This window comes from Choloepus didactylus, chromosome 1, assembly GCF_015220235.1.
Source record: "Choloepus didactylus isolate mChoDid1 chromosome 1, mChoDid1.pri, whole genome shotgun sequence".
Classification (NCBI taxonomy): domain Eukaryota; kingdom Metazoa; phylum Chordata; class Mammalia; order Pilosa; family Megalonychidae; genus Choloepus; species Choloepus didactylus.
Window position 1 is genome coordinate 77,162,803 of NC_051307.1, and position 24,061 is coordinate 77,186,863.

At 40.8% G+C, this 24,061-nt stretch overlaps 1 protein-coding gene across 7 annotated transcripts in view; it reads left to right on the plus strand.

Moving 5' to 3' along the window:
- The window catches only part of PHLDB2 (pleckstrin homology like domain family B member 2), a 239,675-nt gene that overhangs the window by 121,880 nt on the left and 93,734 nt on the right, over positions 1–24,061 (plus strand). For all 7 annotated transcript variants that reach the window (XM_037835270.1, XM_037835304.1, XM_037835277.1 and 4 more), the window contains exon 2: positions 4,888–5,002. In XM_037835270.1, the coding sequence (XP_037691198.1) occupies positions 4,936–5,002 (67 nt within the window). In that variant the 5' untranslated portion in view covers positions 4,888–4,935. The remainder of the gene's footprint in view (positions 1–4,887; positions 5,003–24,061) is intronic.

A 24,061-nucleotide genomic window follows, 5' to 3' on the forward strand; every position in this document is an offset into this window, starting at 1 on the left:
CTCTTGCTCAGTGCTCTGGGCACCAGGAACTCACACCACACAGGACAACAGTTGTGCTTCTAAGACTCCTGCATATGGAGGAGGTAAGGAGAATGCTCATTTGTTGATACATTTATTCTGTGACTATTTATTCAGGGCTGCAAAGGTGAAAAATGCTATCTACAACTCCAAGAGTTATAAACACAGAAATATGTGGAAGTGAGGGGAAAGAAGAAATTGGACTAAAGACATTGACATTTGTGTTGGACCTAGAAAGTTTGAACTAAAAAAAAACAAAAGCAAAGCTCATAGGCGACAGCACAATGTAGGTATTAAGAAATAGGCTCCAGATTGACACAGACCTATGGCTGAATTAATTCTTTCTTCCTGTTGACCTTAGACAAGTTCCTTATTTTTCCTCAGTCTTAACTTTCGTCTGTAAAATGAGTAAAACAATACCTAAAAATACGAGTTTATGGAGAAGATAAAAGGAGATAACGTACGTAAAACGCGTATGTATCTGGCATATAATAAGTCCTCAAATACAATGGCTATTACTATTACCTGGTTTTCAGCAGTGTTCTCCACCTCTCACCTCTGTCAATAATCCTTCCCTTGGACCTCAAGCTTCTTTTTATAAAAACAGCTTTATTGAGATTTAGTTCACTTACTAAACAATTCGCCTATTTAAAGTATATAAGTCAATGGTTTTTAATATAAAATTTTAGAATATTTTCATCACTCTTAAAAGGAACCCCTGCCCATTAGCAGTTCCCTACTGTCCAACAACACTTTTGTCTTAGCTCTTGGCAACCAGTAATGTAATTTCTGTCTCTATAGATTTGTCTATTCTGGACATTTCATATAAATAGAATCATACTATATGTGGTTTTTGTGACTGGCTTCTTTCACTTAGTATAATGTTATCAGGGTTCATTCATGTCATAGCATGTATCAGTATTCCATTCTTTTTTAATTGCCAAATAATATTCCATTGTATTGATATGTCACACTTTATTTATTTAATCCATTCAACAGTTCATGGACATTGGGGTGTTTCTACTTTTTGACAATTAATAATAATGCTGATAGAAACATTCATATACAGGGTTTTATGTGGGCATATGTTTAACATTTGAGGACCTGCCAAACTGTTTTCCAAAGTGACTGCATCATTTTACATTCCCATTAGCAATGTTATGAGGGTTCCAATCTCTCCACATTCTCACCAAAACTTGTTATATTCTGTCTTTTTGATTATAGCCATCCTAGTGGATATAAAATGGTATTTTCTTGTGGTTTCCTTAATGGCTAATGATGTTGAACATTCATGTGCTTACTGGCCATTTGTATATGTTCTTTGGGGTAATGGCCATTCAGATACTTAGCCCATTTTTAAATTGAGTTATTTATCTTTTAATTATTGAGTTGAAAGAGTTCTTTATGTATTCTGGATACAAGTTCCCTTATCAGATATAGTTTTGCAAATCTTTTTCTCCTTTCTGTCAGTTTTCTTTGTATTTTCTTGATGGTATCATTTGCAGCACCAAAGTTTTTTTTAAATGCAATTTTATTGAGATATATTCACATACCATACAAACCATCCAAAGTAAGCAAGCAGTGGTTCACCATCACATAGTTGATCATTCAAGACCATGATCAATATTAGAACATTTTCATTATTCCAGAAAAAGAAATAAAAATAAAAAAGAAAACCCAAAACATCTCACACCCTTTATCGTCCCTTATTATTGACCCATAGTATTGGTGTGGTACATTTTTTACTGTTGATGAAAGAATATTAAGATATTACTGTTAACTATAGCACATAGTTTGCAATAGGTACATTTTCCCCATATACCCCTCTATTGTTAACTCCTTGTAATAGTCTCACACATTTATTTGAGTTCATGAAAGAATGTTCTATATTTGTACAGATAATCACAGTCACCGTCCACTACAGGATTCACTGTTATACATTCCCGTGTTTTAGCCTCCAGCTTTCCTTCCAGCAACATACATAACTCTGAACTCCCCCTTTCCACCACATTCACACACTATTCAGCAGTGCTAATTCTTCTCATACTAACATGCTACTATCATCTCTAAACACAAAAGTTTTTAAAACTTCTTTTTAATATGACTCATGGAAGTCCATATTTCAGCATTTAGCTTCTGCAATAATATTGAGACTGGTAGATTTTTTTTAACTGTTGTTTGTCTTTTTTTATGCAATTTTTTGAGATATAATCACCTAACATACAATCATTCAAAGTGTATAATCAGTTGTTCACAGTATCATCATATAGGTGTGCATTCATCACCACAGTCTTTGAATATTTTCATTACTCCAAAAAATAAAATTAAAATTAAAATAAAAAAGAACGTCCAAAACATCCCATTCCCCACCTCCCCCCATTGTTCATTTACTTTTTTAATACAGTTTTATTGAGATATAGTCACACACTCTACAGTCATCCACAGTGTATAGTCAATTATCCACAGTGTACAATCAATTATTTACAGCACCATCATACATTTGTAACTTCATCACCAGAATCAATTTTTGAACCTTTTCCTTACTCCAAAATAAAAATAAAGGCAAAAAAAGAACACCTAAATCTTTCCATCCCCTCCATCCCACCCTATTCTTCACCTAATTTTTGTCCCCATTTTTCCACTCATCTGTCCATACACTGGATGAAGGGAGTACGGGCCACAAGGTTTTCACAATCACACAGTCACACTGTGCAAGCTACATAGTTATGCAACTGTCTTCAAGAATCAAGGTCACTGGGTTGTAGTTCAACAACTTCAGGTATTTCCCTCTAGCCATTCCAACACACTAAAAATTAAAAGGTGATATCTACATAGCACATAAGAATACCCTCCAGAGTGACCTCTCAATTCCATTTGAAATCTCTCAGCCGCTGGAACCTTATTTGGTTTCATCTCTCTTCCCCCTTTTGGTCAAGAAGATCCTCTCAATCTCAGTGCTGGGTCCAGGCTCGTCCCCAGGAGTCGTTTCCCATGTTGCCAGGGGGTTAACACCCCTGGGAGTCATGTCCCACATAAGAGGGGGCAGTGAGTTCACCTGCCAAGTGGGCTTAGAGAGAAAGGGGACCACATCTGAGCAACAAAAAGGCCCTCTCGGGGGGACTCCTAGGCACAATTATAAATTGGCTTAGCCTCTCCCTTGCAGCAACCAGCCTCACAGGGAAAAGCCCCCAGATCGAGGGCTCGGCCCACTAAATTGGCAGTCCTCAATGTTTGTGGGAAAAACAGTTGGGGAAGTCCAACATTTCTGCATTTCTTCCCAGTTCCTTCTGCCCATATCACTCTGGGATTGAGACTGGTAGACTTTGAATGGAAAACTTGGCCTTCTGCTTCAGTGGCAAAAGTGAGGATCTCAGAGTGTAAAAAATCTCTTCTCCTACTCCTTCCCACGGGAGGGCTGTTGATCTAATTGGGCCCTATCCTCCCCACCTTCTCCTTGCCTCCGTCCATTCTCTTGGAAAGAGGAGTCCTCCTCCAGTCAAGGGCAATCCACCACCTGGGTTCTTGACTCAATCCCCTCCCCCTTCTCCCAGGATCTTGCTCTGTCACTTAATTCCTCTCTCCCTCGTATCTTGAGTATTTCCCTTTCTATCGGCTCTCAGCCTATGAACCAGCTTAGCTCACTTCCACACATTCTGTGGGAAAATAAATATCTGCTGATCTGTATCCTCCAAACACATATCTCTTCCCTGCACTTCACTTGGATGCTCTATGGATATCTTTCAACTCAACGCATCCAAAACTCAATTTCCTTCCTCACTCCAAATCTGCTCCACTTCCTGTATTTCCACTCTTAATTATAGCACTGTCATCCACCACTTACACAGATTACACCAGACTCCCCCTGCTCGCCTCTCCTAGTACTAATAAATCCTCTTGGTTTGTTAAGTTTTACCTCAGCATACATCAGGGTTTGAACCTTGCTGTTTTAAACAAATGCCCTAGTTTAGTTTGTTATCTTCTCTATCCTGAAATATTGTCTTTCTGCCTCCAGTTCTGCCACCATTAGAATCCATTCTCCTTGATTAATTAAGAACAATTTAGTTGAAAAAGCATGATACTTTTTCAGCAGTTGAATAGGAGGTAGGGGTGGGGGTTGTTACTTGATGGGATAACATTTATTACTGGTTATGTGACTTTTGATAACTCTTAGTCTCCCTGAGCCTCAGGGTCCTCATCTGCACAATGAGTATGGCAATACTTAGTCTTAGAGTCACTGTGAGAATTAAATGAGGAAATACTTGACACAGTAGATGCCAACAAATGGGAGCTGGTCCATGACAGTGGAATCACAATGCCTCCCAGGGCCCTCCTGACATCTGCAAAGAAAACTGTGGACATGTGAGGGCTGAGGAGGCCTGGCTTAAAAACAGGAGATGGAGGAAAACCTTGGGGAGCCCTTGAGAGAAAGGGTATTGTTTTCCTCTTCTATAATAACGGATGTTGTGAAAATGAAAACAAATAATAAAGGCAAAACACCCAATAGGATAGCTGGTAAATAATAGGCATGGGATGAAAATTACAACAACAGGAGCAAACCCAAATAGAAGTAGCTATGCCAAGAGACTGGTTCCTCTTTTGGTCTAAGGTTCCTGGCATCTGTTGTTGTTGTTGATGTAATCGATATACATACAATCATCCAAAATAGGTGGTTTTTGTTGCTGCTGCTAAGGCTTAGCTATTCTAAATGACAGTTAGCAGTGGTATAACAGGGTAGTCTGAAGTTGTCTGTTTTTCAACTTCAGCAGCAGCTAATGTTCCGCAGCTCTGTCCATCTTTTGTTTTTCAGTCTGAGATCAGTTCAGCTTTTGGCTTCCTTATGATAGTACCTCTCTTTCTTGCTGAGTGCAGGCTGGCATTGATCCCAGTTTCTCCTTTGAGAGTGAGCAGAAGATCCTGATGGAGGAGGATGATACCCAGAGAAAAGATTCCATGGAGGATGGAATTGGTGAAGTGCAACATCTTGGTAAGAACTCTTTTGATACACATTCCATTGGCAGAGATTTTCAGTAAATATTTACAACACCTGTTCTCCACTGTATGTACTGGGAACGAGCTGGCATTTTTTCGCATAAACCCAGGAGTCTAGTGAGCACCAAGAAGGTAGCCTGAGTCTAGCTAATATGCTTACTTACAGGGCACTGCTCCTAACCAACCCGAAGACTTGTTGTGGTTTTGTTTAAACGACAGGAAGACCAAAGCCACTAGCATGGAGAGGTGTTTTCCAGTGACTCATTCAAAAATCAAAGTCCATGCAAAAAATTGGGACACATAGAGAAAGGCATCAAGTTGTCAGACTCTAGCAGAGCAGCTGCTCCCGCTCTCTCCTTCCAGATGGGAGAAGGCTCCAACCCAACCACTACCGATTCACAGGGCTTATGATGCAAGTTAAAATCTTTGCAATGTGTTCCCCTGGATTATTATCATTCAAGTTGTTCTAATTCAAATAATTATTCAAATTATTCCAATTATTCAAAACAGAATAAAATGCATATTTTCTTATTATTGTTTATTATGCCTCTGATCATCAAGGAGATAAGAGGGCTCAGGAATGTGACAATTACCTGGCATTGATAATCTTCCTTTGTACAATATTACCCTGCAACTAGCTGACCATGTCTGCAACATGGCATCTTCCTTATTAAGGGAGGGTGATTTCAAGCTAGATTTATCTTTTCATTTACTCATTTTGCTAAGTTTTGAATATAAGGAGTTAAACTAGAAAGCCCTCTTTCCTTAGGAAGTTTCTAAGTCTTGAGCAAGGATGGAAGGAAAAACAGAAAAAATTACTAACGAACAATAAGAAGTATTTTAAGTGGCACCTAAGACGGAGGGTGGAGTCAGGAAAAGGGTAATTCCTGAACTGACTCTTCCTGGATAAACCGTGACTATGAGGGAAGAGGTAAAAGAGTATGACACATGGGTAACTGCAAGTAGTTTATTGTGGTTGAAACTTCTGCTCCTTGTGGGGAGAAGGGGGATGAAATGGCAAACTATTAGGTGGGAAAATAAACTGGAGTAGCTAGACAACATATATTTTGTTTGTTAATTTGTTTTAATGCTAAGCTGAAGATTCTGACTTTATTTCACCTTCAAGTCTCTGAGGAGTCACTGAAGAATTCTAAGCATTGAAGGGATGAGACTATATTTTCAGTATTCAAGACAAATCCATGTAATTACTTAACAAATATCTTATAGTGTTTGTTTTGTATGAAGTACCTTGCAAGGCAAATGACAAATGGTGAACAAGATAAAGCTCAGAATTTAATGGGGAGATGAGAAAAAAGATAATAATTGCAAATTTAATTAGTGTTATTGAGGGCAGAGGTTGAATTTAGTGCTTAGTATAATTTCACTGTCTGCCTGCCTCTGTCCACCTGGTCATTAATCTCTAGCATAAACACAACATGTGTATATGGATATACTGTTCTAAGTAGTTACTCAGGAACTGCCCTATGCCCTGGCTACACTCACAGTCAATAACATAGGAGTCTCCAGTATCTTGGATTTGATGCTTTCTGACTTTCTCTCCAAAATGTGGATCTTAGTTTTCTCTTTAGATCCTTCCATCTTCTATTGCATTGGTCAAACCTTCTCCAACATTCACCCAAGGGGTCCATCCAGCCCCAGGTCTAATGAAGCTCCACCTTCCTCTGGCTCCTGAGTTTGCTTCTAGCCCTCTTTGTAAGTAGGAGTGGAGACTACGAGATGAGAAATTAGGCAAGGGGGTGAAGAAGAGAGCACTGCTGCCAGATATTAAAGAGGTTAAAAATATGTTTTGGCAATGGATTGCTAATAAGGGTTGAGGAAGAATGAGTAATGGAAGAAGTTTCCAGAATGAGGGATTGGATGCTTTAATATGAGGGAGGAGGGTGTGCTATTTACTTATGAAATACAACAAAGAAGGAGAGTTGAGGGATGTGCATGGGGGAAGCTGATAATGATTGGACATTTGGGTTCGCTGTGCCCAAGGAGCAGCCCTGTGCAGGCGTTTGGTATATGATCATAACTTTCCCCCATATGTACCCCTCATCCCTCCTTTCTTGTACTGAGGATTATGACAATCGGAATGGAAAACAAGGGATTGATATTTGAATAGGATCAAAGCATTCAACTACTTACGATGTCACTGAGACTAACATGAAACGCTAATAGCCTACGAAAGACAAAACTTTCTTCTGAGAACAAATTACCAGTGAATTATTTACCAGGGATAATGTTGCCCTCCACCCATATGGATCCTTCAAAATTGCCTGTGTAAGGAATTTCCCACTTGGATAATCACTTTGGCAACTTCAAGAGCCAGATAGGATGTGGGACAAAATTAGCTGTGCAACAGGAAAAACAATAAACCGCATCAAGGCTTGACTTGATTACACTGGTTATTGGTGCTCAATAGACTAGAGGGCTGAAAAGCGCTTACATGATTTCTCCCCCAATCAGCACCCCAATTTTGGGGGCTCCTCAGACCTTATCTGGAAAGATAAAGGGAGAGCCCTAGAAAGCTCTACCCCCAGACCTGGTAGTACAGGGAGGGAAATGAACCCTTTAAATATTTCTATATTTGCTTTCTTGATTAGCAAATTCATTTCAATATATGTAACTTTACTTTTATACATTGTTGGGTTGCTACATCTTTCATGAAGGCAACTTTAATCTTAACATTAAAAGGTACAGTATATCCATAAATACATGGTAAAAGTTTGGAGATATTTATGTCAATCTTATAAATATAATACTAATATCTTAGGTGTCAACAATAAAATGACCTTTTAAATAGAATTTCTTTTGGTTTCCATTTGAGAAGTACAGAAGTGAACTCAATCATCTTCTTAAGGCATATTTGTAATTCACAGAAACTCCTGGTTCTTGAGGATAGCTAGAAATTCAAATGAGTCAAAGAAGCACTATACTAGTCATAAACATCAATACCTGTATCTCAGAAATAAGTGCTTCAAATAACTACTTAGAGCTCATTGAGCGAGAACACAAAATCTCTTAGACAGGGCTGGATGCTATATAATAATGCTTTTATTAGCTCTTTTTACAACTCCCTTAAGAGATACAGTGCAATTTTCCCCATGAAGTAAAACATTTAAAAAGGTCAAGCAAGTAGTCTCAAGCCCCAGGTGACAGAACTGGTTAACTGGAATACTAAGACACTGAGTTTCCCATCCAACACTTGGCCCAACAGCCAAGGTACCGATACCATGCTCATTTCCATGTGAATTCTAGGATCTGTGATTATGAAGATGGGTAACCACATGAAGAAAGGAAGGCAGGCAGGAGTGGGCAGAGAGATTAATATCATAAACTGGACCTCAATGAATACTTAGTTGCACAGACTCGACATGGGATTGAAATTTTTGTTCAACATATTAGGAAGCAAAATCAGTACTGCTTTATTGGAGTCTTTAAATTCTGTGACTGCAGCTCATCTTTCTCTTCTATCCTAGCCCTACATAATCAGGTCCCGTTTCTGACACAGCCACTGGCTCTTCCTGTATTTGTCAGGCAAGGAGGAGCCAGTGCAAGTTTCGAGCAAGGAAATGACGTAATTAAAATGGCATTAGGCATGAAATCTAAAATTCAAAACCCCATCTGGGGGACATAATACATCCAAACTGGCAAACCATCCTTCTTTCACCCCTGATCCCCCAAATCTGGCCTTCTACAGTCTTATCTCCAGGCTGTATTACTCACCATTTCCCAAACCATCCTCTGCTTTATGGGCTCTCTGCTTTGCTCAGGCTAATTCCTCTGGCTTGAAGGCCCTGCTTTTCAGTATGAATGTCATATAAGTTTTCTTCTCTGATGGACTTGCTTGTCAGCAAAACCCCTTTCTCTGAACTCCTAGAGAATTCTGTTTCATTTTTTACAATATGTATTAAATTACATCATCACATTAAAGTTATATGCTAAGCAGTAAGCCCCTTACTTATAGACAGATAATGAATGTCTTACTTAACTCCGTCTTTCACCCATCCAAGCACAGTGGAACAGTGTAGATGCTCAGTAAATTTGCTTTGGTTCCATTCCTCATGTTTTGAATCTCAGCTCCTGCTGAGTTGGCAGAAGTCTCCAGTGCAGTAAAGTCTGAATATAAATATAAATATAAAGAATTATAAATATAAATACATAAATGGCATGTCAATTTAAACACTGATTCCTACCCCCAAAAAATTAAGGCGGAATTTGAAATAGAAATGAGATGACTAGAGAGATGGTGAAAGTTAGATTGAAGGAAAATTAAGAGGAGCAACAAAGAAAAGAAAAGTCGAGTTCCCTGCAATATTAAGGAGTACTGGATAGGAAGTTAGCAAAACCAGGGTCTCGGCGAGGGGCTGCTCTCTGCTGCTGCTGGAGTGCTGGGTTTTTTGGTTTGTTTGTTTTTTCCCTTTCTGTGATGAGCAGATAAGAAGAAAAGAAAACTCCTTGTTCTAAGCCAGTCATGCTGGAGGAGTATACCAATTCAGGGTCCTCAAATGATTAGACAAGTGAGCCATATAAACACAGCTGGGAGCCATATGCTGATCTAAAGTGGACAGGCACACACATCTATACATACACACCCAACGTCCTTTTCCTGCCTGATTCCAATACAAATGCATAGAAAAGAATTAGGGGCAGGGCAGAAAGAGAACATTTAGATACAGAAATTGATCAGATCTGCCAAATGTATTTAGATTTTTATCATAATTAGAGAACAAATCTTTTAATAGTTTAACATAAAGTAGCACATGGGAATAATTATTAAACTTATTTATCATTTAAACTTATTAATCATTTGCCTTTCTGTACCCTTAGAGGTTAATGATTTCCACTTTAAAGGTTAATTTTCTAGTGTTAATTTGAATAACTACTGTATTATTTATATTTCATATATTTGAGAACATAGTGTAAAAGACAAAGTACAGTAAGATTATTGGAATAAAAATACGTCAGACATAAAAAATAGAGTAGGAAGCAACCTCTTTATTACCATAGTTAAAATAATTTAATAGTAAATTTACTCTGAGCTTCTTGGCAACCAGGAATACAAAAGGAAATGTTGAATTACATAATTCTCCTTACCAATGTTGCCAATCCCATGTGAAAATACATGGAAGTATAAATATACTTTACTAAGAAACTAAAGTACATTCATTTTTTAAGAGAGAGAACATTCATCCTAGTATTGAACTCCAAAAGTAGTTTATGGTGTGGAAACCAACTTATATAGGACACAGGGTACAACAAATTGGTCAACATCTTTGACTACAGTTCCACAGGGAAAGGTAAGTGTGGCTAGAAACTACTCATTTGAGTGCTACCTTTGTGCTATCCTCTGTGCAAAGAATGGTGCTCATTTATCAGTTAATTCATAAAAATATAAGTTGGATATTTTTCCATTCATTTTTCCAAACTTCAAAATCCATGATCTTTCCACTATACTCTGCAAATAAAAAAAAATCTTGTTTCATCTTTAAGCATAATATTAAAGAGAAATTCATACAAACTGTTGTTTAGGAGTAGTAGCACTAGAGATGAGAATGGACTAAGTTAATAGTCACAAGGATTTGTTTTGCTGCCACTTCAGAGAAAGGAAGAGGTATAAAGATTTAGGACATGCAGTTAATTAAGTCCAAACAATCTTTGCTACTGAAAGGGAACAGTATAAATAAATAACTCCAAATACTTTATGCCATAAATAATTCATAGTATCATACATTTTCTCCCCTTGTGTGTAATACTTCATTTTTCCCTACCTGAGATGATGACGGATACAGAAAAATGAGATCAGGAACTGTTGCCATTATCAGTTCTGGAGAAGAAAACGGCACAGTTAAGTCTGGATAGTAAACAACACAATGTGATGACCCTAGTAGACTAGAGGGAATGGCAGAGAGAAGGAGGTAGGACTTTGTTTAAAGAACCCAGGAAATGGAAAAAAAGAGAAGGAAAGCACCCACTTCTTTTTTCTATTTTCTAAAGCATCACAACCACCAAAAAAAAAAGTCTGGCAATAACTGTAATAATAGTTGCTATGTATTGAGTGCCTTCTCTACATGGTAAGATGTTGGAGTCTGCAGTTAACATCTGAGTTAAAGCATGCACCTTTGGGGGTGGTGTCTTCAGGCTGCTATGGCACCATGAAAGCTATTGGGAACCACACTAACCCATCAGGAGTGAGAACCTTTTTTGGGTTTAATTGCTTTTAAAACTTTGAGAAGCTTGACTATAGCAAAAGATAGATACCAATAGTTAAACATGACAGTAAGCAGAGGCCAGTGAGGATAATTTTTTTGTCTAATAATTAGGAATTATTCAGTATACAGAAATTTATCCTGATTTCATTCATATTCAGAGAACAGATAGAGGGCATTTAAGAGCATGGGCTCTAGAACACACTGCCTGTGTTCAAATTATGCCTCTACCAACTTATTAGCTGAACGACCACTGATTTCTCTGTGCCTTAGTTCTTTCATTTATAAAATGGGAGTAATAATAGTACTTATCTTCTAGGGCTGTTATAAAGATTAAACTAATTGATAATGTAATATAGTTGGAAGAATGGTGGTACATATAATGATTGTTACAATCAATAAAAATGTTACCTATTTTTTTTCTCATTTATTTTGTCAGGGCTGCTGTAACAAAGTACCATAGACTAGTTGGCCTAAACAACAGGAATTTATTGTTTCACAGTTTGGGAGCCTAAAAGTCCAAAATCAAGGTGTCTGCAGGATCATGCCTTCTCCAAAGTCTGTAGCATTCTGATGGTGGCTTGTCAGCAATCCATAACTCAATTTCTTCCTCCATCTCATGGCCATCTGTATCCTTCTGTTTCCGACTCCCAGTGCCAAATTTCCTCTGCTTATAAGCACTCCAGTCATATTGGATTAAGGACTGGGGTTAGTACTTGAATATGTCTTTGTGGGGGATATGCACAACAGACATGAATACTGGTGATTTAATTATGGCCATTCTAAGTGTGTTTTGTTAGTGAGCATACTCCTTAGACCCTTGGAAGGGAGAGTGGCTCTCAAAGATGTCTATCGAGTCAAGTGTGTTGCTGGTGTTGTCCTGGGCAAGGTGAGGTTTGCAACCACAGTGCTTTTGTTGTCAATGCCTCACTCATTCTTGAGCCCATCTACATGCCTGGCACTGTTCTAGGTACACCAGGGTTATAGTGCTGAAGAGACCAGACGAAAACCCCTGCCTGAATGGAACTTACATTCTAGTGAGGACAGACAATAAACATAAAATAATAATTTAAAAATATGAAAGGAGGTGACAATTCTGTCCAAAAAAAATAAAGAATTGGGATGGAGAGTGCATTTTAAATTTTAAATAGGGTGGTAAGGAGGTAAGATCTGAGGGAGATGGTGCCAGTTGTGAAGGGTCTTGAAGGAAGTGAGGGAGCAAGCCATGTAGATATTTGGGTGATGGGAGAAGGAGTTCCAGGCAGAGAGGAAAGCTTGCACAAAAGCCCTTCCTAGCATAGTCTAGGAACATTGAGGAGGTCAGTGTGGCAGTGGGTATGTTAGTGAAGTGGAGAGAAGAAGGAGATGAAGCCCAAGGGTGCATTGTCCTTCTGGGCCATTATATGTGCTTTGGCTATTATTTTGACGGAGAGAGAGTCCACGGCAGGGTTTTGAGCAGAGGAGTGGTAGGAACTGCCTTCATATTTGAAGAGGATCACTCTGGTCACTGTGTGAGAATAGCCTGCATGGGGGCAAAGGAAGAAACAGCAAGAGATGATGGGAGGCTAGACCTCGGTGGTGATAACAGTGGAGGTGGTGAGAAGTAGTTGAAATTCAGATAAAAGGCAAAGCTGAAGGGACTTCCTGATGGATTGGATTTTAAATGTAAGATAAATAGAAAAGTCAGGGGGCACACCAAGGTTTTAGGCCTGAGGTGGGGAAGAATTCAGTTGAGACGGGGGAGCAAGGGAAGGAATTTCATCTTAGAGTTGGACGTGTTAGACATGAGATGCCTAGTGGACATCGAAGTTGCCTATCTTGGAGTTCAGGGGAGGGGGCCTGGCTGCAGGTAAAATTTGAGTCATTAACTCCTAAACTGTACTTAGTGCCATGAGACAGGCTGAGATCACCAAGGGAGTCAGTGTAGATAGAGAAGACAAGAGGTCCACAGTCTGAACTCCAGGCACTCCAATGTTCAGGGGCTGGGAGAGGAGAAGGAACCAGCAAAGGAGATTGAGAAGGAGCAACCAGTGGAGTAGAGAGAAAACCATGTAAGTGTGCCTTCGTGGAAGTCAAGTAAGTGTTTCTGGAGGAGAAAGTGCTCAATTGCTAATTGTTGCTGATAGTTCAAATAAGATGAGGACTGAGAAACAACCTGTCGATAGTAGTTAAATCTGGATAGGAACATTTCGAAGGGCATGGTAGAAGCTGGAGACTGGTGTGGGTTTAAGCATAAATGGAGACAGATTTTCTTAACAACTCTTTAAAAGAATTTTGCTATTGATGAGGAGAAAAAAGATTGCAGAGAGAAGTGGAGTCAAGATATGTATATTAAGATGGGAGAAATATCATGGTTGTATGCTGATGGAAATGATCCAATAAAGAGGTGGAAACTGATGATGTGAAAGAGAGGAGAGAATTGCTTGGAACATTTAACGCTGAGTTGATAGGTGTATGTTTCTGTGGGGAAAAAACAAAACAAAACAAGCCTTTAAAACAACAAGTATTCCAAAGGTGAGGCTCTCCCTGAAATTAGAGGTTCGAGTTTTAGTTGCACATATGAGAAGTGTATTAAATAATACATATATTGGGTGACTACTGAGTGCCGCTCAAAATGCCAGGTACTTTGTATATATTATCCCGAAGCTTAACTGCCCACAACATCAGTATCATAACTGCACTACAGATGAAGAAATTATTGCCGGGAGCTAAAATAACTTGCACAAATCCACAGTGCTTATAAGTTAAATAGTTTGCACTGCGCTGTCCCCTTTCTTACGGTTGAGAGTTCCTCGAGGGCCAGTGTCCTTTATTTTGTAACCTCTGAGACTTGCTGGGAGGTTGGCAAAGAGGTTCGCTTTTCGCCTGCAAAATTCCACTGCGGGCGGCCCTCGGTCCTTTTGTTTGCCTTTCACGGAAGCACGGGCTGGCGGACATTCACTTGCGCATTGTTTTCATTGGTTACAGCAACTCAGAAAAATAAGTTGGAGAACAGAGAAACTTCCAAGAGAAATGACTGAAAGGAAAGCAGTATTCATGCATTAAAAACCTTCCTGACCCCAGCCCTTCGTTAAGGGCGTTCCTCGCCAATGATTTTGCAAAACTGCTTTTCTGACACGTCAGGTAAACCTGCCCGCGGGCAAACTGTCAGGGGGAGGTGTGATCACCTGGAGTTTCCCAGTAGAAATTCTACCGAGGGGTGAGGAAATCATCTCATCACCGGTGGACGTGTACCCTCTCGCCTTTCTTCCAGCTCATTAAAAAAAGAAAGAAAAAAAAAAATCTGCCTCAAAAGTCTCTGTTGCGCTGCTATAAATGAGACTGGCGTCGGGTGATGGGAAAAACAACCAGGCGCCTCCCGCAGCAGTAAAAGCCCCAACTACAAACTGCCGGGCCGTGGGTTACTGACTTCATTGCCAGACATCCCGCGGTCCCCGCCGCGGTGGTTACCAACCGGGATTGGGGCGCCGGACCCAGCGGCGCGGAGCCCACCACTGCGGCCCGAGGGGGACCTCGCGGCGGGGCGCGGCGCACACAGCGCGTCTTCCCTCTGTCTCCGCGGGGACTCGGCTGCCCCCACGCACCAGGTTAGGAGGAGTCAACAGGCGCTCGGGAGGAGGGGGCCGCGCCGGTTCCGCTCGACCGGGCGGCTCCCTGGGGACGCCGCCTCCCCCGCCGCGGAGTTGGTTGCCGCCGGCTGCTCGGCGGAGGGCTGGTTGCCCAGTGGAGGCAGTGGCGGGCCGGGCCGGGGAGGGGCGCGCTTACCGCGCCTGGCGAGTCCGGAGGGGCCGGCGGGCGTTCGGCCGCGGCAGGAGCTGCTGCGGGTCTGGGGCCCCGGGCTAAAGGGGGGGAAGGAGGGCGGGGGTAAGGGCAGGGCGAGAGGGCGACCGGGCCCGCGAAGAGCGGCGGCTCGCAGGAAAGATGAAACGGTGAGTGGGCGCCGGGGCGCAGAGTTTCTCTGCTTCTCTCGCAGGCGGTAGGGACAAAAGCCCGGGGTCGTCGGGGCCCGGGCTGCACAGATTTGGGGATCCGCGAGCCCGGTTGTGCATGATTCTGGCGGGCTTGGTGAATCTCCGGTTGAAGGATCCTAGGGAGGGAGTATCGGGATAGGGGAGAGGCTCACGGCACGGTTTTAGGAAACTGGCGGGATTTGCGAGTTTAGCTGGGAACTTTTGCCGAGATTTCTGGATTATCCAAGGAGTGAAGGACTCGGATCTCAGGATCAGGCTGCTTTGTCAGATTGGGCGGTGGAGAAGGGCGGTGGATGGAGTGGGGTGCGGATTCAGAGCAGACCCGTTTCCACCCCTACTCCCCGCTCCCCCAAATCTGTTTATGCCACTCCTGAGTAAGACAAACCCTCCTGGTTCCACTTTGCTTCAAGAGCGGGACTCCCGAGTTTGGACGGCCGAGACCCCCGGATCCAATTTTGACCTTGGATCCATCAAAAGTGTATGATGTGGCCGTCTCCCCATCCCTAGAAATAGCCGCTGGAAGCCTTGGGGAGCATTTTGAAACCTCTGTTTTCGCCGGCGTCCCGCACTACGGAGGTGCAGTTGAACTGTTTGCTAGTACATTCTGTATTAGCCCAAGCAGTCATCACTTACTAAAGCGCTGAGGACTCGGCTAACTCCCGCCACCGCCAGGAAATTAAAAGGCTGACAGGCTGTCCCTCCCAGGGTTCGGGTTTCCTGTTTGAAAGAGCTAGGGAAGTCAAACCTGCTCCCAGAATCTCCTCTTCTACCTTTAATATGTAAAAGAGGGAACGGCGCTCGCAGCCTTTTATGTCGGTAGACTCGCCCCAGGCTGGAAATCCTTGGGGCTGGCCCTGCCCTCTTCCCTAGAAGTCTTCCTTCTGCAGCTCTGAAGTAGCTCTCAGTTGCAGAATGCCCAATGGTCAGAGCCAGGCGCTGCTGCAGTGGAGCTAGGGAAAGAGACAAAAAAAATGTGGAGTCCCGTTAGTATAATTTATTTGTCAGCCACATTTCCTTTCTTTATATGGATGTGTAGGTTACAGGTATATATTTTCAAGTGTTGGACTTGCAACTTAAAGCTTCCTATTTTGGCTTAACTTGGGCATTTGAGATATGACGGCTCTGGGAGTCTACCATTGTCTGAATTCAGCTGGGAGAGGTCTAAATGAGGTTTATAACTTCAGAGGGTTAAACTTTTGCCCTGAGAGCCCTCGAATTCTTAGTTCCTGGTAGGATAGCAACAGTCATTGGATTTGAGATAAATATATCTTTAGAGTTGCCCACTATTTTAACAGAATGGCTATATCCCTGGTACCATGGCCCTCAATTGTGTAAATATTTGTTTGAATAAAGAGCTAAAGTTCTTTGAAAAGTAACAGTTGTGTCTATTCATTATTCCCTTTTCGTGTCTTCAGCTTAGATATTTAAAAGTGTTGTGGTTTTTTTTTTTTTTTTTTGCCTTATACATTTAATGTGGAACATTTAAACATCATATGTACTTAAGAAACTCTGTAAAGTCTCAAAAGCATTTATAACTGACATTTCCTTTAATAGCAAGGGAGAGTTGAGTTTTTGTTCTTAGTTGACTAGCACAGCCTTCACCTCTTGAGACCCAGAGGTTTGCAAATCCCAGCCTCGCTCACAAATGGAAAATGAGATGTTTGGTTTAGAGTAGTCATCATTTCAGTCAGTTTGCAGGCTTTGGTCTGTTTCATGCAGCTCGCAGCTGCTGTTCTTTTGGGGCTGCGGATGGTCTGTAGGGGGTGTCTCCTGGATCTTTGTTCGAAATGGAGGAGGAAAAGATGCTTAGGAAATTCAGCTAGGATATTGCTAACTTCTGTTTTCAGAATCCTAAGTGAAGCTGGAGCTCCTTAGCAGCCTTTCCAGAAACATGTTACTTTACTGGTGTTTGCATGGGAGAGGGAAGAAAATGACAAAGTGATTAAACAAACTGCTGGATTCCACTATTTTCTTCAAACCCCTATTTTGAAGTCTGTAAGGCAGGATTGGTACTGGAGTGCACTGGAGAAGTTACTGCGGAAAACATGATTCTTTTTTAAAATACTTTTAGACAGTAGTTGAAGTTATGACTTTATATGTTAATTTTCAACCCTTAGAAAGGAGGTGGTGTTATGGATGACTTGGAAAGACAGTGCATTTTGCACGTCTTCCAAGTAGACTACATGTGCTTTATAAATCTGACTGCAGATGTTAAGGTCTGGCAGTACTTTAATTATTAACAGGGTAGATGTCACCCAGTTTCAAACAAAGCACGTTCTAAGTGATCTGCCTTATATTAAAGCCCTATACATTAGAACAATGGTTCTCTAATGCAGGGGAAGAGTATTGGCAATGTCTGGAGACATTTTGATTGTCACAACTTCAGAGAAGGGGGTGCTATGGGCATCTAAAGGGTAGAAGAGGGAAGGGTTGCTTTCAAATACTCTATGATACACAGGGAATACAAAGAATTATCCAGCCCCAAACCCAGCACTAGAGTATTACCTCAGGGGGTCATATGTTAACAAGATTAGAGATCTTAATCTAATTTAGATCCTCAAGAAACTTTTTTACTGTGCTCTTGCTCAACACAAAGAGAGCATGTCATAGTAGCCCTTTTGTCTGCGGCAGATTCTTTTGCCCTTGGTGTTAAGTCTTAATGTACCACAGAGGCAAAGGAATTTGCTGTGTTCATTGACTGCTTTGAGTTGGCCTAAAATTGCAGAAATTTGGAGTGTTAGAGAAAAAGAGAGGCTCAAAGATCACTGAGTTCAACCCTTTCATATTAATGTAAAAGCTGGGACGCCCAGAGGGCAGTGACTTGTAAGTCTCAAGTGTTTTAGTGACAGACACAGTTCTAGATACAATCCAAGATTAGTGAATTTAGAAATTGTTATTCAGGCAAATATAACTTTGAAAGAAAAAAAAAAAGGACATGCCCCTTTGTGGAGAGAGTTTAGAGGTCCCATCCCCTTGGGGAACTAAATGAACTCTGAGTGGGGAGGGGTGGCATTAGCACTGGTGACTGCAGAACATATGCCTGTGTGCCTCCGCCCCAAGAAGGGGATAATTCCATTGTGTGACCTGTGACTCCTCTTCTGGTGCCTGCACCATCCTTCCCATGGCAAAGGGGGCAACAGATGGTTCCACAGGCAGAGCAGATGCTCCTTTTGAATCCAGGTACAAAACGGAACATTTGAGATTTTCTGTCCCTCCCCTGCCTTATGGGTTGAGTGAGTACATGAATGGATAGAGTTGCTTTGGACAGAAGGGAGAATGAGAGGACTGCTGAGTGTGAAAGAGAAAAAGACACCCAGCATAAAGGGAAGCAAGCAGGCACTGGGGAATCTCATCAGCTGATGGGTGGATATCTAAATTCAGTTGAATAGATTTTTGGATTAGGAGTCTGAAGACAATTCAAGCTTGGCTGTTCTTTGTTGGGTTGGACAAAATAATTCATGGGTAAAAGGAATCTTAGAAATCCTCTTCCGTTCCTTTGCCTCCAGCTAACTTCTGCATTCTCTCTCTTCTTTCTCTCTCTTTCTCACAGGCACTCTGTCTGTCTCTATCTTTTTTTAAGAGGAGGATCCGCAAGACCAGAGTTGGGCTACGTAGTGACAGAACCTGCAAACCAAATCTCCTAACTTCTGTTTCGTTGCATTTTTTTCTTATATCCCACAGTCTCTACCTTTCCATCTGTTTTCCTAATGGGGAAGAAAATTGTAGTAATTTTATATTAATTATGTTAATTTCCTGGGAGAGTTTTAAAAGCATGGTATCTCTAAAGAGCTCTGTTTATGGAAAGGAGTTATCTCATTGGGTTTTTGATAATCAGAAAAGTTATGCATATGTGGTCTGATCAATTACAAACATGTATACTTTCAAATTTACATCACTACAGTTAGCCATTAGATCATGGATTCTAGTTATCTGGGCCAGTGGGCTTGCCATGGTAGTTATTTTATCTAATCTCAAATCTGAAAGGTCCTGGCAATTTAGGAGAATTTCAGTAGGACTTTCCTGGGAGAGGTCAGACCTCTGAACACTGCAGGTTCTTATCATTTTGTCAGCTAGCCAATGGGTGCATTTCAAAGCCAAGTACATAGTAGTATATTTAGAAATGGCTCAAAAGTGATGACTTTTAATGGGTCTGCTCCCTGCAGGTGCTGCATAGTAGCCTCTTCATTAAGACCTTTCACCACTCCATTCTTGTTACTTTTTTTTTTTTTCCAGATACTGAGAAGACATGAGTTATTTCTTTTAAATAACCATTGGTTAGAAATATTCATTGGGATTCAATTATTGTGACTGTTGCCTTTTGAAAGTGAATAAAGGCAAAATAGGTAGCTCAGGTTTCCAAACCCCTTCAAAACAAACATTTAGGAAACTGGAATATGTCTTTGTGTCACTCAGGAGATCAACTTCCCAGAGGCTAATTTGCCCACAAGCTGTTTTCAGGATATTTAGGGATGTTTCTTAGACATTAATGAAGAGAAGTGTTGTGTTTCTCTATCTACTTTGAAAGCAAGACTGTCATCTATAGCAGGCAATGGTCAATAAGAGAAACCGATATATAAAAACCATTTTGTTTAGGTTCAGGGAAATTAGGGGTACAGAACCTTGCTATACCATAAAATGGATAAATAAGATATAGAGTAGCAGGCTAAGTTATATGGAGAGGTTTTTGCAAGACATAATTGTTTAGAGTGTGTAGGCTTATTTTATTAGATGAACTCTTTCTCTTAATTTACAAATTAAGGGGAAGAAAAAGTTTGCATGTAGCAGTATTTAATATTGTTACCTTAAGCAGGATCAGATTTTTCTAAGACTTGCTTCTAAGTCCAGAGTTCAGTGGAAACTGGTGTTGACCATCCTAGAATATTTTGCGTACATGATGCATGTGACTTCTCCAGATGTCAGCCTGCTAATGAAAGTAGCAGATGGTATAGCCCAAAAGCCAAAGATTACCATAATTTTCCAAGATTTGTCTCTCAACCAGTGTACCTTGCTAAAACAAGGGCAGGTAAAAGCAAAGGAAAGCCAGCTCCTGCATCCTTTTGACCAGTTCAGCCTGAATAGTGCTTCATAGCCAAGGGATAAGCAGGGGAGACTGGGAAGTGATGTCTGGTGCCATGCTGCTTATATCATAGCAGAAATAGGTTTTCAAAAACAGCTCAAGGTTTATTAAGGGGGTTGCAAACCATGGGAATGCAAAACAAAATATTTCTTATACATCATGCTAAATCAAATCCTGGTATTATGTTGTATTAACATATCTCTTGCTGGCACTTTTTCCCATTATGTTATGCTGAAACAATTTACCATGCCTTTGGAATGTCATAAGCAGCAGTGCCGGTGAGATCTTTTCCCAGTTAGGTAGCTACCACTTATCACTAAAACATGTTTCTGTTCTGTGGTCATTTTCATTTCCTGCATTATATAACTGGCACTACTGTGTTATTCAACCAGTGCCTTTGGATGTCTAGAATGTTGGAGCAGAAAATACATCTAGTTCACCCTCACCATTTTAAATGTGGGGAAAACTCTGCTAAAACAAGGTGAAGACAGGCAAAGTGGCTTGTTCCAGATCTTACTTCTATTAGTTGACAGAACCAGGGCTGGTACTGGTCTGCTGACTCATGTTCCTGGCAGTCTGACTGGTGTTCTTTGTAGTAAGTTAGCTATTACAATAAAAATAACATCCTAAAGTAACCATTTCCTTTATTAGTCCTCTGAGCCAGAGTTATTAAGAAAAAAAAAATAAAAACAGAATTGATTAAAGTTATATTCAATTTAGTCAGTTGTTAATGATCTTTGCTGGTTTGAAGTTCTTTCCCTTCTCCTTCCTAGCTATAAATGGTCAAAAGGTTCATAGCAGGAACAAGAGAAGTAAAGTCTTATAATACCCACTGAGCATAATCAACCATTCAATAATGAAGAAATGGTTTCATGATTGTTTTGTTACTTTATAGAGTTTTTAAAACACTTTATAGTGTTTTGTTTTTGAGTTAAAGGGAAAAACCTCATGACCATAGAAGATGTGGTTGACTTGTTTTTGTTCCATCTCCCCTAATTCTACTTAAGCCCTGACTATCCCCAGTTCATAAATATTGGTTAAGGGAATTGGAAGAAGTTGAAACTTCTTTGTTCTTTCTGTCCCCACTTCTTCCACTTGCATTAAAGTTTCTCTTTATCCCCTTCACTCTCCACTCCTTACAAGGCTCCTTTCTCCTCCCACAAGCATCGTCTGAAAATGTTCTTTCCTTAATGGTCTCCCTTAACTCTTCTTTTCATTGTCTTCAGAATGTATTGGAGTGAAAAGTCAAAAGAGAAAAAAAAAAAAGAAAACCAAGAAAAAAAGACATTAGGCTCCTGAGACGTGACATCAACATTCCAGTCCCCAGTGGCCTTGACCTTTCTCCCCAGCCCTGGTGAATACTGGGGATGCTGCGGTGTTGTCTGGGTTCTGAAGAACCTTTTCTGGCCGTCACAGAAGGCCTTCGTGCGTTTAGGCAGGTGTGGGCATGTGGACAGCATGTGTCTGTCCTTGCATGTATGTGTGTATTTGTGTGTGTGTGTGTGTGTGTGTGAATCTACACACATTAGGACTTACAGCACCTGTTGTAATAGGTTTAGTCTGCAAGAATAAAGCCGACCTCCTTATTCAGCTCTTAAAATACAATGCCTCCTGTGGAACTGCTTCTTTTGGATCTTTTTGAGAGATGAAAACATCCTCTTTGAACATTACCAACCTACCTGCCATCGTGTGGATAATAATTCTTTTGTTTGAACACACGGACCTTTGAATGATGAGGAATTTGGTTGCAAAGAATAAGAGCTGGAATCCATTTGCTGCCATGTTTATTTGCAAAAAACAATACTATGTTGACCAACAAATGGAGTAGTTTTTTTCCTCTCTATTGGGGTATAAAATCTTGAGTGCAGAGGAAGAGTTTAAAAGAACAGAGTTTAGGAAGCCAGGATGAATAAGTGGGAGAAGACGAAGTTCTGTGAGACGGGCACTGAGACAATTGGAAGTCCAGGTTAAGGGATGTTGTAGAAGCTGTGTGCGGGAGGTAATATTTGAAGGAAAGAGAATCCGGGAATATTTTCAGGGAGGACATTATTTGCAGATGAGTGTGGTGATATGTGGAGAGGTGAGGGCTGTTTGCAGGGATGGAGGAGGAAGAGGAGGATTTTAGGGATGAAAGGAAATATTTGTGATGTAGCGGGGGTATGTTTCCAGAGGGTAAATTGAGGGGACTGAAGGTTTAACTGAGAATAGTGTTTGGTGAACTGAAATGGGGGAAAATAGGTTGCTTTTGGATTTCTGAAATGATTATACCGCTAGAGAAGGAAGTGGTTGTTCCTGAAGCTTCCAATTAGCCCCCTCTTAATCATATTTTAGTGTTGCGATTAGTAAAAGAAAGGACATTTTTGTGTACATTGTTTTCCAAGGTAAAGTTTGGGATTCAAGCAGATTTCTCAGTTTTTCCTTTTCAATCCTCTGAAAGCTTCTCCCTCAGCCCCCACCTGCTGCTTTCGGTCACCACAGATATACCCCCACAGAATTCATGTAAAGAACGGCACGGCTCCTCAGAGTCTGTTCTAAGCTGGTGTCTGAATTCAGTTATATGCCGTCAGTGCATCCTTCATTCGTAACATTTCAGTGTTGTCAACAACCTGACCAGCCTGTGGACCACCAGTGGTGGGAGAGCTCTGAACAGCAGGCACCAACCATTGTCTGCAACAAAAAATGTGCCAAGAGTTTGCATCTCAGCTCTAAGTGCCTTTGTTGGGACACAAGTATAGACTCAAATTTTATGATAACGTAGAAGTTTGACCTCTATGCTCCTGGCTTCTTCTGAGATTATTTTTCCTGACTTTGCTTCTGTAATCTACACCCCCCCCCCACCTTCCAACAATATGGAAAGAATTTCCACCTTTCTATCACTTGCTTTTATAGTTGCGCTTTGACTAATTCCTGTTATTTGGGGTGATCCTAAGCAGTGTCTGTATATGGCAAAGTAAAATGACAAACAGTTATTGTGTGGTATACTTTAGGAATCCACCAAACTCACTTGGTATAAATTACCTGGATAATTGCATCTAAATAACCCAGAATTTAAAGTCTCTCTCGTGTAACAAAACTACAAAACAAAGAGAACACTTCATTACAATTTTTTTTCTTAAGTTTGCTCTCCAGGTGTATTTCCATTATCTTAAACCCAAGATCACCACAGCTCTGCCAGTCAGTCAGGAAAATTCACTATTGATGATTTATAGTTTGAATGGGATCAGTTTCACTCTGTTGTTATTTGGTATACATAGGAGCTGGAGAACTATGCTTTTAAACAAATGCCAGAATTGTGTCAAAGAGAAAAGAATCTACCAAGAAATGTTTAAAAATGCCCCTTGGGGTTGGTTTCTCAAGTAATTTTCTTCTTCTCCAGGGGAAAAGTTCTGTGACTTTCTGTGGCATCTTTTCGGGGTTTCTTCAGGGCTTCTGGCATTTTCTGATTGACGACGAGATGTACATTTCAGGTGATAAAATAACAAGAGCATCGGGGGGATTAAATTTATGGATTGGAAAGTAAACCCAAGCATTTCAACACACATTAATGTCTTTCCTGTTTAGACTTCCCAGTGTTGGCTTTTCTTTCAGATGGGCACCAGATGTGTGCTTCCCTTCTCCCAGCCCATTTTGTGGGTATGCATGCACTACATATAGCCAAAAGCCCCCAGGACCATTTTGCTTCCACAATAACATGATGCTGTGATGGTAGAGCTTCTCTGAGACCTCGTTTTTGTTTCCAAAAGATGTGCAGGAAACTCAAAATAAACATACCAGTGAAAATCAAGAAGACA